General features: G+C 50.6%; 1 protein-coding gene across 3 annotated transcripts; it reads right to left on the reverse strand.

Moving 5' to 3' along the window:
• Positions 1-515: 515 nt before the first annotated feature.
• xrcc3 (X-ray repair complementing defective repair in Chinese hamster cells 3) lies at positions 516-17,887 on the reverse strand. 3 transcript variants are annotated; one of them, XM_075459460.1, is made up of 7 exons: positions 17,793-17,887; positions 15,069-15,209; positions 11,238-11,441; positions 6,059-6,213; positions 5,759-5,971; positions 2,055-2,092; positions 516-1,921 (listed from the first exon to the last, which is right to left on the reverse strand). In XM_075459460.1, the coding sequence occupies exons 1-7, from the start codon at positions 17,845-17,847 to the stop codon at positions 1,705-1,707; spliced, it is 1,023 nt and encodes a 340-aa protein (XP_075315575.1). In that variant the 5' UTR covers positions 17,848-17,887; the 3' UTR covers positions 516-1,704. The 3 variants fall into 3 exon arrangements, with proteins under 3 accessions (XP_075315575.1, XP_075315574.1, XP_075315576.1); XM_075459459.1 differs by having other exon boundaries at positions 15,069-15,212; XM_075459461.1 differs by lacking the exon at positions 15,069-15,209.
• Between the last annotated feature and the right edge of the window lie 24 nt (positions 17,888-17,911).

Consider the following 17,911-nt stretch of genomic DNA (forward strand, 5'->3'; position numbering starts at 1 on the left):
CTGATCTATCAACAATATTTTTCTGGGAAATGTTGATATCACAATTAACAAATTTACAAATAAATATATTAGAAATCTTCTGGTAAATTTAAATGTTCCTTCTGCTAATTTCTTTTTTTTTAATCTCTTTATAGAGATGTGGAATGGAAAAAAAATGTGGCTGATCAGTAATAAATTCTGTCTAATCAATAAGATCAAGGAAGTATCTTTCAAACTTATACACAAAATATATCCAGCAGACAAAACAGAAAGATTTAAACTTGATATGTATATATTACTATAGTGTATATATTATACATTATATATAAACTGATATTACTCTAGTGATTTCTGTGGCTCGTATGATGAATCTATGGCACATTTATTTTTTCACTGTTTATATTGTCAAATGTTTTGGTTGAATGTGTTAGATTCACACAACAGCTATAATAGCAAAACACCAGAATAAACAGACAGAAACCAGAAGTTGGTATTAATGTGCTTTTGCAAAAGGGAGAAAGCAGAGAGTGTGCCCTGTTGTCAGCTCCACTCACGGACTCTCTCTGCCTTCCCTGCCCGCTCTAGCCTTCTTTATTGCATAGTTATTCAGCGGTTATGCAACAAAATGTTTCACAGGGCATGGGAAGACCAGAGCAACCTGTTTCCCACAGTTCCCTTGAATTACTTTGTATCACACTAAGCAAAGTTCCCACACTACATTTCTGTCTATAAAATGTTGTTAAGTTCGAAAACAGCCCTGCCATCATATTGTTAGTCATTGATTTAAGACAAGGAATAATGCACATTGTAAATAGGCAAAGCAGAAACCAATGAAGAAATTCACAGAGTAAATATGCTTGATTTCCTGCTCAACTAGTTTGAGCAGAGTCAGCAAATAAACAGAGTAATTAAGCTTGTTTTATAAGCACACAATAATAATTATCCTTACAGAATGTACAAAACTTTATTGAAAAGAAAACTGGACATTCGGTACATTTTTCTTTACTCTGAAAATAAGCAAATGGAAAAGGATTTTATTTTTTTGTACAACTTGTTTTATTTTTAGGTAAATTTCATATCCAGCAAAGCAAATTTTACACTCTTTTTTAAAGAACTAAATCAATACAGCACCGACATCAATGGTTTAGAAATGCCTAAGGTTTTAAAAACAAACTTTATTTTGGAAAAAGTTTTATTTAAATATGTTTTTCTCTACAGTGATGTATTTTATATGCATGATGTTTCTATATGTTTTTTTGTACATTTATACTTATATATATATTTTTTCTTCCCCTGGCTAAACAGTTTTGTTATGTATATAAGTGTTAATAAAGTTTAAAAAAAATAAAAAATTGAACTGACCAATAAAACAGGCGGGTGGTCTGAAACTTTAATGAACTCTGAGCAGGACAGGTGCTCACACCTCACTGTGTGCACCAATCAGCTGCCAGTATTTATTAATGCACCAATCAGCTGCCAGTATTTATTAATGCACCAATCAGCTGCCAGTAAACATTACACCTGTCCACAGACACTTGAATAACAGTCCGACAGTCCAAACAAACGGACATCATCTGAGGTGCTTCTGAACTCATTGATCCTCTAAAATCTGAGATTTTATGAACAGAGTTCTGCACGGGGTCCCTCGGGGGTCCCTCGGGGGCCCACTCACGGGTCCCTCGGGGGCCCACTCACGGGTCCCTCGGGGGTCCACTCACGGGTCCCTCAGGGGTCCGGGACCCCGCGGACCCCTTCCCTCCAGACGGTGGCGTCCCGGCAGCTGCGGGCCAGGTGCGGTGCAAACACAACCTCCAACCTGCGCAGTGCGCTGCTCTGGTTGCCACGGGAAACCGTCCCCGGGACACGGCGCATCATGAGCCGCACCAGGACCTGATTGGCCCAGGCCAGACCCAGAGCCGGGGACACGGTGGAGGACGAGGGGCTGCGGACAGAGAGGAAGCGGTTTGTTCGGGTCTGAACCGATAAAAGCAAAAATCCAACATTCAGACAAACGTTCCTGTGGATCGACTGTCAGGAACACGAATAAAAACACGAAGGAAGCACGAAACATTTACCCCAAACTGTCGTCTGATTGGCTGAAAACATCTGTGACCTGAAAGGAAAAACAGTCGAGGTTAGTGACTACAGAGAGAGAACTCACTGCTAACAGAGGGCTCAGAGAACAGAGAACTCACTGCTAACAGAGGGCTCACAGAACAGAGAACTCACTGCTAACAGAGGGCTCAGAGAACAGAGAACTCACTGCTAACAGAGGGCTCACTGCTAACAGAGAACTCACTGCTAACAGAGGGCTCACAGAACAGAGAACTCACTGCTAACAGAGGGCTCACAGAACAGAGAACTCACTGCTAACAGAGGGCTCAGAGAACAGAGAACTCACTGCTAACAGAGGGCTCACTGCTAACAGAGAACTCACTGCTAACAGAGGGCTCACAGAACAGAGAACTCACTGCTAACAGAGGGCTCAGAGAACAGAGAACTCACTGCTAACAGAGGGCTCAGAGAACAGAGAACTCACTGCTAACAGAGGGCTCACAGAACAGAGAACTCACTGCTAACAGAGGGCTCACAGAACAGAGAACTCACTGCTAACAGAGAACTCACTGCTAACAGAGGGCTCAGAGAACAGAGAACTCACTGCTAACAGAGGGCTCAGAGAACAGAGAACTCACTGCTAACAGAGGGCTCAGAGAACAGAGAACTCACTGTTAACAAAGGGCTCAGAGAACAGAGAACTCACTGTTAACAAAGGGCTCAGAGAACAGAGAACTCACTGTTAACAAAGGGCTCACAGAACAGAGAACTCACTGCTAACAGAGGGTTCAGAGAATAGAGAACTCACTGCTAACGGAGGGCTCAGAGAACAGAGAACTCACTGTTAACAAAGGGCTCAGAGAACAGAGAACTCACTGCTAACAGAGAGTTCAGAGAACAGAGAACTCACTGTTAACAAAGGGCTCAGAGAACAGAGAACTCACTGCTAACAGAGGGCTCACAGAACAGAGAACTCACTGCTAACAGAGAACTCACTGCTAACAGAGGGCTCAGAGAACTCACTGCTAACAGAGGGCTCACAGAACAGAGAACTCACTGCTAACAGAGGGCTCACAGAACAGAGAACTCACTGCTAACAGAGGGCTCACAGAACAGAGAACTCACTGCTAACAGAGGGCTCACAGAACAGAGAACTCACTGCTAACAGAGGGCTCACAGAACAGAGAACTCACTGCTAACAGAGGGCTCAGAGAACAGAGAACTCACTGCTAACAGAGAGTTCAGAGAACAGAGAACTCACTGTTAACAAAGGGCTCAGAGAACAGAGAACTCACTGCTAACAGAGGGCTCACAGAACAGAGAACTCACTGCTAACAGAGAACTCACTGCTAACAGAGGGCTCAGAGAACAGAGAACTCACTGCTAACAGAGGGCTCACAGAACAGAGAACTCACTGCTAACAGAGGGCTCACAGAACAGAGAACTCACTGCTAACAGAGGGCTCACAGAACAGAGAACTCACTGCTAACAGAGGGCTCACAGAACAGAGAACTCACTGCTAACAGAGGGCTCACAGAACAGAGAACTCACTGCTAACAGAGGGCTCACAGAACAGAGAACTCACTGCTAACAGAGGGCTCACAGAACAGAGAACTCACTGCTAACAGAGGGCTCACAGAACAGAGAACTCACTGCTAACAGAGGGCTCAGAGAACAGAGAACTCACTGCTAACAGAGGGCTCACAGAACAGAGAACTCACTGCTAACAGAGGGCTCAGAGAACAGAGAACTCACTGCTAACAGAGGGCTCAGAGAACAGAGAACTCACTGCTAACAGAGAACTCACTGCTAACAGAGGGCTCACAGAACAGAGAACTCACTGCTAACAGAGAACTCACTGCTAACAGAGAACTCACTGCTAACAGAGGGCTCAGAGAACAGAGAACTCACTGTTAACAAAGGGCTCAGAGAACAGAGAACTCACTGCTAACAGAGGGCTCACAGAACAGAGAACTCACTGCTAACAGAGAACTCACTGCTAACAGAGGGCTCAGAGAACTCACTGCTAACAGAGGGCTCACAGAACAGAGAACTCACTGCTAACAGAGGGCTCAGAGAACAGAGAACTCACTGCTAACAGAGGGCTCACAGAACAGAGAACTCACTGCTAACAGAGAACTCACTGCTAACAGAGGGTTCAGAGAACAGAGAACTCACTGTTAACAAAGGGCTCAGAACAGAGAACTCACTGCTAACAGAGGGCTCACAGAACAGAGAACTCACTGCTAATAGAGAGTTCAGAGAACAGAGAACTCACTGCTAACAGAGGGCTCACAGAACAGAGAACTCACTGCTAATAGAGAGTTCAGAGAACAGAGAACTCACTGCTAACAGAGGGCTCACAGAACAGAGAACTCACTGCTAACAGAGAGTTCAGAGAACAGAGAACTCACTGTTAACAAAGGGCTCACAGAACAGAGAACTCACTGTTAACAAAGGGCTCAGAGAACAGAGAACTCACTGCTAACAGAGGGCTCACAGAACAGAGAACTCACTGCTAACAGAGAACTCACTGCTAACAGAGGGTTCAGAGAACAGAGAACTCACTGCTAACAGAGGGCTCAGAGAACAGAGAACTCACTGATAACAGAGGGTTCACAGAACAGAGAACTCACTGATAACAGAGGGTTCACAGAACAGAGAACTCACTGCTAACAGAGGGCTCAGAGAACAGAGAACTCACTGCTAACAGAGGGCTGGGTGCTAACAGAACTCACTGATAACAGAGGGTTCACAGAACAGAGAACTCACTGCTAACAGAGGGCTCAGAGAACAGAGAACTCACTGCTAACAGAGGGCTCACAGAACAGAGAACTCACTGATAACAGAGGGTTCACAGAACAGAGAACTCACTGCTAACAGAGGGCTCAGAGAACAGAGAACTCACTGCTAACAGAGGGCTGGGTGCTAACAGAGAGCTGGGTGCTAACAGAGGGCTCCCTGCTAACAGAGGGCTCACTGCTAACAGAGGGCTCAGAGAACAGAGAACTCACTGCTAACAGAGGGCTGCGTGCTAACAGAGGGCTCCCTGCTAACAGAGGGCTGCGTGCTAACAGAGGGCTGGGTGCTAACAGAGAGCTGGGTGCTAACAGAGGGCTCCCTGCTAACAGAGGGCTGCGTGCTAACAGAGGGCTCCCTGCTAACAGAGGGCTGCGTGCTAACAGAGGGCTCCCTGCTAACAGAGGGCTCCCTGCTAACAGAGGGCTCCCTGCTAACAGAGAGCTGCGTGCTAACAGAGGGCTCCCTGCAAACAGAGGGCTGCGTGCTAACAGAGTGCTCCCTGCTAACAGAGGGCTGCGTGCTAACAGAGGGCTCCCTGCTAACAGAGGGCTGCGTGCTAACAGAGGGCTCCCTGCTAACAGAGGGCTGCGTGCTAACAGAGGGCTGCGTGCTAATAGAGGGCTCCCTGCTAACAGAGGGCTGCGTGCTAATAGAGGGCTCCCTGCTAACAGAGGGCTGCGTGCTAATAGAGGGCTCCCTGCTAACAGAAGGCTGCGTGCTAATAGAGGGCTCCCTGCTAACAGAGAGCTGCGTGCTAACAGAGGGCTCCCTGCTAACAAAAGGCTGCGTGCTACTAGAGGGCTCCCTGCTAACAGAGAGCTGCGTGCTAACAGAGGGCTCCCTGCTAACAGAGGGCTGCGTGCTAAAAGAAGGCTGCGTGCTAACAGAGGGCTCCCTGCTAACAGAGGGCTGCGTGCTTCACCTGGTTGATGCAGAGGACTGGGGTGCTGAACTCTTGGCTCAGGTGGTGTAACGTGGAGGAGAAGGTGAGCAGCTGTTTGTTCCTCTCCAGCCAATCATCTGCCTGAAATTCACACCTGAACAGAGCTGCCACCGAGTCGACCACGATGAGACGGACCGCCCGCTGGGCCAATAGGAGTGGGGCGCGGCGGGTCAGGCACGCCTGGAGGGAGTCCTGGATAAATGGGTCAGGGTTAGGGTCAGAGGTCAGGGTTAGGGTCGGAATTGGGGTCGGGGTGTGAGGTCAGAGGGTAACTCTCACCAGGTCGGCGGTGTGTTCGATGTAAACGTGGTCACTGAAGCGCAGGCTGCTGATCAGAGACGGCGAGACGTTGGAGCGAAGCACCGACTGTTCTGAGCTGAGCTGCTGCAGCCGTCTGATGGGGAACGGGTCCTCGGTGCAGATATACAGCGCCCCTAAAAGAGTTACCCCAATACCCCCCATCACATGAGCAGATATACAGCGCCCCTAAAAGAGTTACCCCAATACCCCCCCATCACATGAGCAGATATACAGCGCCCCTAAAAGAGTTACCCCGTTACCCCCATCACATGAGCAGATATACAGCGCCCCTAAAAGAGTTACCCCGTTACCCCCATCACATGAGCAGATATACAGCGCCCCTAAAAGAGTTACCCCAATACCCCCCCATCACATGAGCAGATATACAGCGCCCCTAAAAGAGTTACCCCGTTACCCCCATCACATGAGCAGATATACAGCGCCCCTAAAAGAGTTACCCCGTTACCCCCCATCACATGAGCAGATATACAGCGCCCCTAAAAGAGTTACCCCGTTACCCCCCCATCACATAAGCAGATATACAGCGCCCCTGGAAGAGTTACCCCGTTACCCCCCCATCACATGAGCAGATATACAGCGCCCCTAAAAGAGTTACCCCGTTACCCCCCATCACATGAGCAGATATACAGCGCCCCTAAAAGAGTTACCCCAATACCCCCCATCACATGAGCAGATATACAGCGCCCCTAAAAGAGTTACCCCAATACCCCCCATCACATGAGCAGATATACAGCGCCCCTAAAAGAGTTACCCCGTTACCCCCCCATCACATGAGCAGATATACAGCGCCCCTAAAAGAGTTACCCCGTTACCCCCCATCACATGAGCAGATATACAGCGCCCCTAAAAGAGTTACCCCAATACCCCCCATCACATGAGCAGATATACAGCGCCCCTAAAAGAGTTACCCCAATACCCCCCATCACATGAGCAGATATACAGCGCCCCTAAAAGAGTTACCCCAATACCCCCCCATCACATGAGCAGATATACAGCGCCCCTAAAAGAGTTACCCCAATACCCCCCATCACATGAGCAGATATACAGCGCCCCTAAAAGAGTTACCCCAATACCCCCCCATCACATGAGCAGATATACAGCGCCCCTAAAAGAGTTAACCCGTTACCCCCCCATCACATGAGCAGATATACAGCGCCCCTAAAAGAGTTACCCCAATACCCCCCCCATCACATGAGCAGATATACAGTGCCCCTAAAAGAGTTACCCCAATACCCCCCCATCACATGAGCAGATATACAGTGCCCCTAAAAGAGTTACCCCAATACCCCCCCATCACATGAGCAGATATACAGCGCCCCTGGAAGAGTTACCCCGTTACCCCCCATCACATGAGCAGATATACAGCGCCCCTAAAAGAGTTACCCCAATACCCCCCCATCACATGAGCAGATATACAGCGCCCCTAAAAGAGTTAACCCGTTACCCCCCCATCACATGAGCAGATATACAGCGCCCCTGGAAGAGTTGCCCCAATACCCCCCATCACATGAGCAGATATACAGCGCCCCTGGAAGAGTTGCCCCAATACCCCCCATCACATGAGCAGATATACAGCGCCCCTAAAAGAGTTACCCCAATACCCCCCCATCACATGAGCAGATATACAGCGCCCCTGGAAGAGTTGCCCCAATACCCCCCCATCACATGAGCAGATATACAGCGCCCCTAAAAGAGTTGCCCCAATACCCCCCCATCACATGAGCAGATATACAGCGCCCCTAAAAGAGTTACCCCAATACCCCCCCATCACATGAGCAGATATACAGCGCCCCTAAAAGAGTTACCCCGTTACCCCCCCATCACATGAGCAGATATAAAGCGCCCCTGGAAGAGTTGCCCCAATACCCCCCATCACATGAGCAGATATACAGCGCCCCTAAAAGAGTTACCCCAATACCCCCCCATCACATGAGCAGATATACAGCGCCCCTAAAAGAGTTACCCCGTTACCCCCCCATCACATGAGCAGATATACAGCGCCCCTGGAAGAGTTGCCCCAATACCCCCCATCACATGAGCAGATATACAGCGCCCCTAAAAGAGTTACCCCAATAACCCCCCCATCACATGAGCAGATATACAGCGCCCCTAAAAGAGTTACCCCGTTACCCCCCATCACATGAGCAGATATACAGCGCCCCTAAAAGAGTTACCCCGTTACCCCCCCATCACATGAGCAGATATACAGCGCCCCTGGAAGAGTTACCCCGTTACCCCCCATCACATGAGCAGATATACAGCGCCCCTAAAAGAGTTACCCCAATACCCCCCATCACATGAGCAGATATACAGCGCCCCTAAAAGAGTTACCCCAATACCCCCCATCACATGAGCAGATATACAGCGCCCCTGGAAGAGTTACCCCAATACCCCCCATCACATGAGCAGATATACAGCGCCCCTAAAAGAGTTACCCCGTTACCCCCCCATCACATGAGCAGATATACAGCGCCCCTGGAAGAGTTACCCCGTTACCCCCCATCACATGAGCAGATATACAGCGCCCCTAAAAGAGTTACCCCAATACCCCCCATCACATGAGCAGATATACAGCGCCCCTAAAAGAGTTACCCCGTTACCCCCCATCACATGAGCAGATATACAGCGCCCCTGGAAGAGTTACCCCAATACCCCCCCATCACATGAGCAGATATACAGCGCCCCTGGAAGAGTTACCCCGTTACCCCCCATCACATGAGCAGATATACAGCGCCCCTAAAAGAGTTACCCCAATACCCCCCATCACATGAGCAGATATACAGCGCCCCTAAAAGAGTTACCCCGTTACCCCCCCATCACATGAGCAGATATACAGCGCCCCTGGAAGAGTTACCCCAATACCCCCCATCACATGAGCAGATATACAGCGCCCCTGGAAGAGTTACCCCGTTACCCCCCCATCACATGAGCAGATATACAGCGCCCCTGGAAGAGTTACCCCAATAACCCCCCATCACATGAGCAGATATACAGCGCCCCTAAAAGAGTTACCCCAATAACCCCCCCATCACATGAGCAGATATACAGCGCCCCTAAAAGAGTTACCCCAATACCCCCATCACATGAGCAGATATACAGCGCCCCTGGAAGAGTTACCCCGTTACCCCCCCATCACATGAGCAGATATACAGCGCCCCTGGAAGAGTTGCCCCAATACCCCCCCATCACATGAGCAGATATACAGCGCCCCTAAAAGAGTTACCCCAATACCCCCATCACATGAGCAGATATACAGCGCCCCTGGAAGAGTTACCCCAATACCCCCATCACATGAGCAGATATACAGCGCCCCTAAAAGAGTTACCCCAATACCCCCCCATCACATGAGCAGATATACAGCGCCCCTGGAAGAGTTACCCCGTTACCCCCCCATCACATGAGCAGATATACAGCGCCCCTAAAAGAGTTACCCCGTTACCCCCCCATCACATGAGCAGATATACAGCGCCCCTGGAAGAGTTACCCCAATACCCCCCATCACATGAGCAGATATACAGCGCCCCTAAAAGAGTTACCCCAATACCCCCATCAGATGAGCAGATATACAGCGCCCCTGGAAGAGTTACCCCAATACCCCCCCATCACATGAGCAGATATACAGCGCCCCTGGAAGAGTTACCCCAATACCCCCCCATCACATGAGCAGATATACAGCGCCCCTAAAAGAGTTACCCCAATACCCCCCGTCACATGAGCAGATATACAGCGCCCCTAAAAGAGTTACCCCAATAACCCCCCATCACATGAGCAGATATACAGTGCCCCTAAAAGTGTTACCCCAATACCCCCCCATCACATGAGCAGATATACAGCGCCCCTAAAAGAGTTACCCCAATACCCCCCATCACATGAGCAGATATACAGCGCCCCTAAAAGTGTTACCCCAATACCCCCCATCACATGAGCAGATATACAGCGCCCCTAAAAGAGTTACCCCGTTACCCCCCATCACATGAGCAGATATACAGCGCCCCTAAAAGAGTTACCCCAATACCCCCCATCACATGAGCAGATATACAGCGCCCCTGGAAGAGTTACCCCAATACCCCCCCATCACATGAGCAGATATACAGCGCCCCTGGAAGAGTTGCCCCAATACCCCCCCATCACATGAGCAGATATACAGCGCCCCTAAAAGAGTTACCCCAATACCCCCCATCACATGAGCAGATATACAGCGCCCCTGGAAGAGTTACCCCGTTACCCCCCATCACATGAGCAGATATACAGCGCCCCTGGAAGAGTTACCCCGTTACCCCCCATCACATGAGCAGATATACAGCGCCCCTGGAAGAGTTACCCCGTTACCCCCCATCACATGAGCAGATATACAGCGCCCCTAAAAGAGTTACCCCGTTACCCCCCATCACATGAGCAGATATACAGCGCCCCTAAAAGAGTTACCCCGTTACCCCCCATCACATGAGCAGATATACAGCGCCCCTAAAAGAGTTACCCCAATACCCCCCCATCACATGAGCAGATATACAGCGCCCCTGGAAGAGTTACCCCGTTACCCCCCATCACATGAGCAGATATACAGCGCCCCTAAAAGAGTTACCCCAATACCCCCCCATCACATGAGCAGATATACAGCGCCCCTAAAAGAGTTACCCCAATACCCCCCATCACATGAGCAGATATACAGCGCCCCTGGAAGAGTTACCCCGTTACCCCCCCATCACATGAGCAGATATACAGCGCCCCTGGAAGAGTTACCCCAATACCCCCCATCACATGAGCAGATATACAGCGCCCCTGGAAGAGTTACCCCGTTACCCCCCATCACATGAGCAGATATACAGCGCCCCTAAAAGAGTTACCCCGTTACCCCCCATCACATGAGCAGATATACAGCGCCCCTAAAAGAGTTACCCCGTTACCCCCATTACATGAGCAGATATACAGCGCCCCTAAAAGAGTTACCCCAATACCCCCCATCACATGAGCAGATATACAGCGCCCCTAAAAGAGTTACCCCAATACCCCCCATCACATGAGCAGATATACAGCGCCCCTGGAAGAGTTGCCCCATTACCCCCATTACATGAGCAGATATACAGCGCCCCTGGAAGAGTTGCCCCGTTACCCCCCATCACCCTAACCCTTCACTGACCTGATCCCAGGCCTCCGTGCTCGGGGGGGAACTGCACAGACAGGCAGAACTGGAGGCCCAGTTGGGTCTTTCCCGCTCCGCTCTCCCCAGCCAGCTCGGTGACGCCCCCCACAGGCAGCCCGCCCCTCAGCAGCCGGTCCAGAACCGGACACCCGGTGCTCAGTCTGGAACCGTCACCACCCTGGCTCTGCTGCAGCTGCAGGGCTGAGGGCACAAACCGGGTCAGTACCAGCAGAAACCGGGTCAGTACCAGCAGAAACCGGGTCAGAACAGCACAAACCGGGTCAGTACCAGCAGAAACCGGGTCAGAACCAGCACAAACCGGGTCAGTACCAGCACAAACCGGGTCAGAACCAGCAGAAACCGGGTCAGTACCAGCACAAACCGGGTCAGTACCAGCAGAAACCGGGTCAGTACCAGCAGAAACCGGGTCAGAACAGCACAAACCGGGTCAGTACCAGCAGAAACCGGGTCAGAACAGCACAAACCGGGTCAGAACAGCACAAACCGGGTCAGAACCAGCAGAAACCGGGTCAGAACAGCACAAACCGGGTCAGTACCAGCAGAAACCGGGTCAGAACAGCACAAACCGGGTCAGTACCAGCAGAAACCGGGTCAGTACAGCAGAAACCGGGTCAGAACAGCACAAACCGGGTCAGTACCAGCAGAAACCGGGTCAGTACCAGCACAAACCGGGTCAGAACAGCACAAACCGGGTCAGAACCAACACAAACCGGGTCAGAACCAGCACAAACCGGGTCAGAACAGCACAAACCGGGTCAGAACCAGCACAAACCGGGTCAGAACAGCACAAACCGGGTCAGAACCAACACAAACCGGGTCAGAACCAGCACAAACCGGGTCAGAACCAGCACAAACGGGGTCAGTACCAGCACAAACCGGGTCAGTACCAGCAGAAACCGGGTCAGAACCAGCACAAACCGGGTCAGTACCAGCACAAACCGGGTCAGTACCAGCAGAAACCGGGTCAGAACAGCACAAACCGGGTCAGTACCAGCAGAAACCGGGTCAGTACCAGCACAAACCGGGTCAGAACCAACACAAACCGGGTCAGAACCAGCACAAACCGGGTCAGAACAGCACAAACCGGGTCAGAACCAGCACAAACCGGGTCAGAACCAGCACAAACCGGGTCAGAACAGCACAAACCGGGTCAGAACCAGCACAAACCGGGTCAGAACAGCACAAACCGGGTCAGTACCAGCAGAAACCGGGTCAGAACAGCACAAACCGGGTCAGAACAGCACAAACCGGGTCAGAACAGCACAAACCGGGTCAGAACCAGCACAAACCGGGTCAGAACAGCAGAAACCGGGTCAGTACCAGCAGAAACCGGGTCAGAACAGCACAAACCGGGTCAGAACCAACACAAACGGGGTCAGAACCAGCACAAACCGGGTCAGAACCAAAACATCTGACACCAACGAAAAATGTATGAAATAAAACCTCTTTTTATTCCAAACATGAAAAACATTGTTATTTTTAAAATATACATGTAAAGGATAAATAAATAACTGAAAAAGACTACGTGGTCTACGTTGGCACTTGATATTCGCCGGGTGGCCGGGGACAGGAATCTGGGTTTCTCTGCTCAAGCTGCTGCCCCCGCGACCCGATGATGGATGGATGGATGGATGGAACTTGACGTAAGTTTGACGAAGTCAACAATGCAATTATGGAATTATAGAATGGCATGTTAACTAGACAATCTTTGACTAAATCATTTAAATTTAACTGTTCAAAGAAAACATGTTCACCACAAACGTTCGCCACTGTTTGAGACAGTTTATAAAGTTACTAGACAATCTTTGATTAGCTCTCGGGGGCCCCCTAGTGGCTCGGGGCTCCAAGCAGTTGCCTGCCTTGCCTGTTGACAAGGTGCGCCTCTGGATTGGAGGACGTCTCCTGACCTGTGATTGGAGGATGTCTCCTGACCTGTGATTGGAGGACGTTTCCTGACCTGTGATTGGAGGACGTCTCCTGACCTGTGATTGGAGGACGTTTCCGGACATGTGATTGGAGGACGTTTCCTGACCTGTGATTGGAGGACGTTTCCTGACCTGTGATTGGAGGACGTCTCCTGACCTGTGATTGGAGGATGTCTCCTGACATGTGATTGGAGGATGTCTCCTGACCTGTGATTGGAGGACGTTTCCTGACCTGTGATTGGAGGACGTTTCCGGACATGTGATTGGAGGACGTTTCCTGACCTGTGATTGGAGGACGTTTCCGGACATGTGATTGGAGGACGTTTCCTGACCTGTGATTGGAGGACGTTTCCTGACCTGTGATTGGAGGACGTCTCCTGACCTGTGATTGGAGGATGTCTCCTGACATGTGATTGGAGGATGTCTCCTGACCTGTGATTGGAGGACGTTTCCTGACCTGTGATTGGAGGACGTTTCCGGACATGTGATTGGAGGACGTTTCCTGACCTGTGATTGGAGGACGTTTCCTGACCTGTGATTGGAGGACGTTTCCGGACATGTGATTGGAGGACGTTTCCTGACCTGTGATTGGAGGACGTCTCCTGACCTGTGATTGGAGGACGTTTCCGGACATGTGATTGGAGGACGTTTCCTGACCTGTGATTGGAGGACGTTTCCGGACATGTGATTGGAGGACGTTTCCTGACCTGTGATTGGAGGATGTCTCCTGACCTGTGATTGGAGGACGTTTCCGGACATGTGATTGGAGGACGTTTCCGGACATGTGATTGGAGGACGTTTCCTGACCTGTGATTGGAGGACGTTTCCGGACATGTGATTGGAGGACGTTTCCTGACCTGTGATTGGAGGATGTCTCCTGACATGTGATTGGAGGATGTCTCCTAACCTGTGATTGGAGGACGTCTCCTGACCTGTGATTGGAGGACGTTTCCGGACATGTGATTGGAGGACGTTTCCTGACCTGTGATTGGAGGACGTTTCCTGACCTGTGATTGGAGGACGTCTCCTGACCTGTGATTGGAGGATGTCTCCTGACATGTGATTGGAGGATGTCTCCTAACCTGTGATTGGAGGACGTCTCCTGACCTGTGATTGGAGGACGTTTCCTGACATGTGATTGGAGGATGTCTCCTAACCTGTGATTGGAGGACGTTTCCTGACCTGTGATTGGAGGACGTCTCCTGACCTGTGATTGGAGGATGTCTCCTGACATGTGATTGGAGGATGTCTCCTGACCTGTGATTGGAGGATGTCTCCTGACCTGTGATTGGAGGACGTTTCCTGACCTGTGATTGGAGGACGTCTCCTGACCTGTCATTGGAGGACGTTTCCTGACCTGTCATTGGAGGACGTTTCCTGACCTGTGATTGGAGGATGTCTCCTAACCTGTGATTGGAGGACGTCTCCTGACCTGTGATTGGAGGACGTTTCCTGACCTGTGATTGGAGGACGTTTCCTGACCTGTGATTGGAGGACGTTTCCTGACCTGTGATTGGAGGACGTCTCCTGACCTGTGATTGGAGGACGTCTCCTGACCTGTGATTGGAGGACGTCTCCTGACCTGTGATTGGAGGATGTCTCCTGACCTGTGATTGGAGGACGTTTCCTGACCTGTGATTGGAGGATGTCTCCTGACCTGTGATTGGAGGACGTTTCCTGACCTGTCATTGGAGGACGTTTCCTGACCTGTGATTGGAGGATGTCTCCTGACCTGTGATTGGAGGATGTCTCCTGACCTGTGATTGGAGGATGTCTCCTGACCTGTGATTGGAGGACGTTTCCTGACCTGTGATTGGAGGATGTCTCCTGACCTGTGATTGGAGGATGTCTCCTGACCTGTGATTGGAGGACGTTTCCTGACCTGTGATTGGAGGACGCCTCCTGCAGGCGGCGGCGGCGGCGGCGGCGATCAGCTCCTGGACGTCGGACCCGGACAGACCGGTGATCCTCTGCAGGGCCGGAGCAGAAACACACAGAACCTCCCGGAGCGACTTCAGCTGAGCTGCTGGAGGAAACATTACATCCAAACACCGGCGTGACTCAGCGGAACTCCGCTGCACGTTCAGCAGCTGCCAGGGGCGTCGCACCCGTGGGGGATGGGGGTGTTTTGACACCCCCACTTTTACAGCAAGATGATTTCCCCTTTTTGAATTTTCAATGACCAAATAAAGTTTTAACAAATCATAAAATGTGTTTTAAAGACCCTGTACCCTCTTTAGAATAATTCTATCCAGATTTGAGCTGTCTAACTATTGTAGTTTCCATACAGGACCTAGTTTAGGGCGATCAAAATGCAGTGAAATGGCCCTTTATGCCCATCCATTTAATTTGCGAATCAGATGCCAACTTCAGCGTGGTGTCTCTGGGCTTGATGTGGCGGTCATGTGCCCCCCCTGTAACACCCCCACATTTAAAATCACTGCTCCACCCCTGGCAGCTGCCCCCAGACAAACAAAAAGCTGAGATGTGTTTTAATAAAGCTTGATTAATGAAACACAGGGAGTGGGTCTGAGTGGATCTGAGTGGATCTGAGTGGATCTGAGTGGATCTGAGCTGATCTGAGCTGATCTGAGTGGGTCTGAGTGGATCTGAGTGGATTTGAGTGAGATCTGAGTGGGTCTGAGTGAGATCTGAGTGGTCTGAGTGGATCTGAGTGGATCTGAGCGGATCTGAGTGGATCTGAGTGGATCTGAGTGAGATCTGAGTGGGTCTGAGTGAGATCTGAGTGGATCTGAGTTGGATCTGAGCGGATCTGAGTGGGTCTGAGTGAGATCTGAGCGGGTCTGAGTGAGATCTGAGTGGATCTGAGTGAGATCTGAGTGGATCTGAGTGGATCTGAGCGGGTCTGAGTGAGATCTGAGTGGATCTGAGTTGGATCTGAGTGGATCTGAGTGAGATCTGAGTGGATCTGAGTGGATCTGAGCGGATCTGAGTGGATCTGAGTGGATCTGAGTGAGATCTGAGTGGGTCTGAGTGAGATCTGAGTGGATCTGAGTGGATCTGAGCGGATCTGAGTGGATCTGAGTGAGATCTGAGTGGGTCTGAGTGAGATCTGAGTGGATCTGAGTTGGATCTGAGTGGATCTGAGTGGATCTGAGCGGATCTGAGCGGATCTGAGTGAGATCTGAGTGGGTCTGAGTGAGATCTGAGTGGATCTGAGTGGATCTGAGCGGATCTGAGTGGATCTGAGTGAGATCTGAGTGGGTCTGAGTGAGATCTGAGTGGATCTGAGTTGGATCTGAGTGGATCTGAGTGAGATCTGAGTGGATCTGAGTGGATCTGAGTGAGATCTGAGTGGGTCTGAGTGGGTCTGAGTGGATCTGAGTGTGTCTGAGTGGATCTGAGTGGGTCTGAGTGGGTCTGAGTGAGATCTGAGTGGGTCTGAGTTGATCTGAGTGAGATCTGAGTGGATCTGAGTGGGTCTGAGTGGATCTGAGTGTGTCTGAGTGGATCTGAGTGGGTCTGAGTGGGTCTGAGTGAGATCTGAGTGGGTCTGAGTGGATCTGAGCGGATCTGAGTGGGATCTGAGTGGGTCTGAGTGAGATCTGAGTGGATTTGAGTGAGATCTGAGTGGGTCTGAGTGAGATCTGAGTGGATCTGAGTGAGATCTGAGTGGGTTCTGAGTGGATCTGAGTGGATCTGAGTGAGATCTGAGTGGATCTGAGTGAGATCTGAGTGGGTCTGAGTGGATCTGAGCGGATTTGAGTGGGTCTGAGTGGATCTGAGTGGATCTGAGTGGGTCTGAGTGAGATCTGAGTGGATCTGAGTGAGATCTGAGTGGATCTGAGTGAGATCTGAGTGGATCTGAGTGGGTCTGAGTGGGTCTGAGTGGATCTGAGTGGATCTGAGTGAGTCTGAGTGGGTCTGAGTGGATCTGAGTGAGATCTGAGTTGGTCTGAGTGGATCTGAGTGAGATCTGAGCTGATCTGAGCTGATCTGAGTGGGTCTGAGTGAGATCTGAGTGAGATCTGAGTGGATCTGAGTGAGATCTGAGCTGATCTGAGTGGATCTGAGTGGATCTGAGCTGATCTGAGTGGATCTGAGTGGATCTGAGCTGATCTGAGTGGGTCTGAGTAGGTCTGAGTGAGATCTGAGTTGGTCTGAGTGGATCTGAGTGGGTTCTGAGTAGATCTGAGTTGGTCTGAGTGGATCTGAGTGGATCTGAGTGAGATCTGAGTGGATCTGAGTGGATCTGAGTGAGATCTGAGTGGGTCTGAGTGGATCTGAGTGAGATCTGAGTTGGTCTGAGTGGATCTGAGTGAGATCTGAGTGGGTTCTGAGTGGATCTGAGCTGATCTGAGCTGATCTGAGTGGATCTGAGCTGATCTGAGTGAGATCTGAGTGGGTCTGAGTGGATCTGAGTGGATCTGAGTGAGATCTGAGTAGATCTGAGTGAGATCTGAGTGGGTCTGAGTAGATCTGAGTGAGATCTGAGTGGATCTGAGTGGATCTGAGCTGATCTGAGTGAGATCTGAGTGGATCTGAGTGGGTCTGAGTAGATCTGAGTGGATCTGAGCTGATCTGAGCTGATCTGAGTGAGATCTGAGTGGGTCTGAGTGGGTCTGAGTGGATGTGGGGCTGTTACCTCTCTTCACCGCGGCAGTGATGGCCGTTTTGAGCCCCAGCTGGTCCCACATCATCTCCCTGCCGGTCCCGGTTCTGCTCGGTGACAGCTGAGCAGCTTCAAGCTCCCGCTTGAACTCC

Source organism: Odontesthes bonariensis, chromosome 24 (assembly GCF_027942865.1).
Source record: "Odontesthes bonariensis isolate fOdoBon6 chromosome 24, fOdoBon6.hap1, whole genome shotgun sequence".
In the NCBI taxonomy this organism is placed as follows: Eukaryota; Metazoa; Chordata; class Actinopteri; order Atheriniformes; family Atherinopsidae; genus Odontesthes; species Odontesthes bonariensis.

What these genes read in the sequence shown, in the direction of transcription:
- xrcc3 (XM_075459459.1), bottom strand. Translation starts at nt 17,847, where the DNA reads ATGATGTGGGACCAGCTGGGGCTCAAAACGGCCATCACTGCCGCGGTG. An exon ending in GCACGGAGGCCTGGGATCAG is followed by an intron (nt 6,214 to 11,237) that starts GTCAGTGAAGGG and finishes TAACTCTTTTAG; the next exon opens with GGGCGCTGTATATCTGCACC. An exon ending in TCGAACACACCGCCGACCTG is followed by an intron (nt 5,972 to 6,058) that starts GTGAGAGTTACC and finishes CCATTTATCCAG; the next exon opens with GACTCCCTCCAGGCGTGCCT.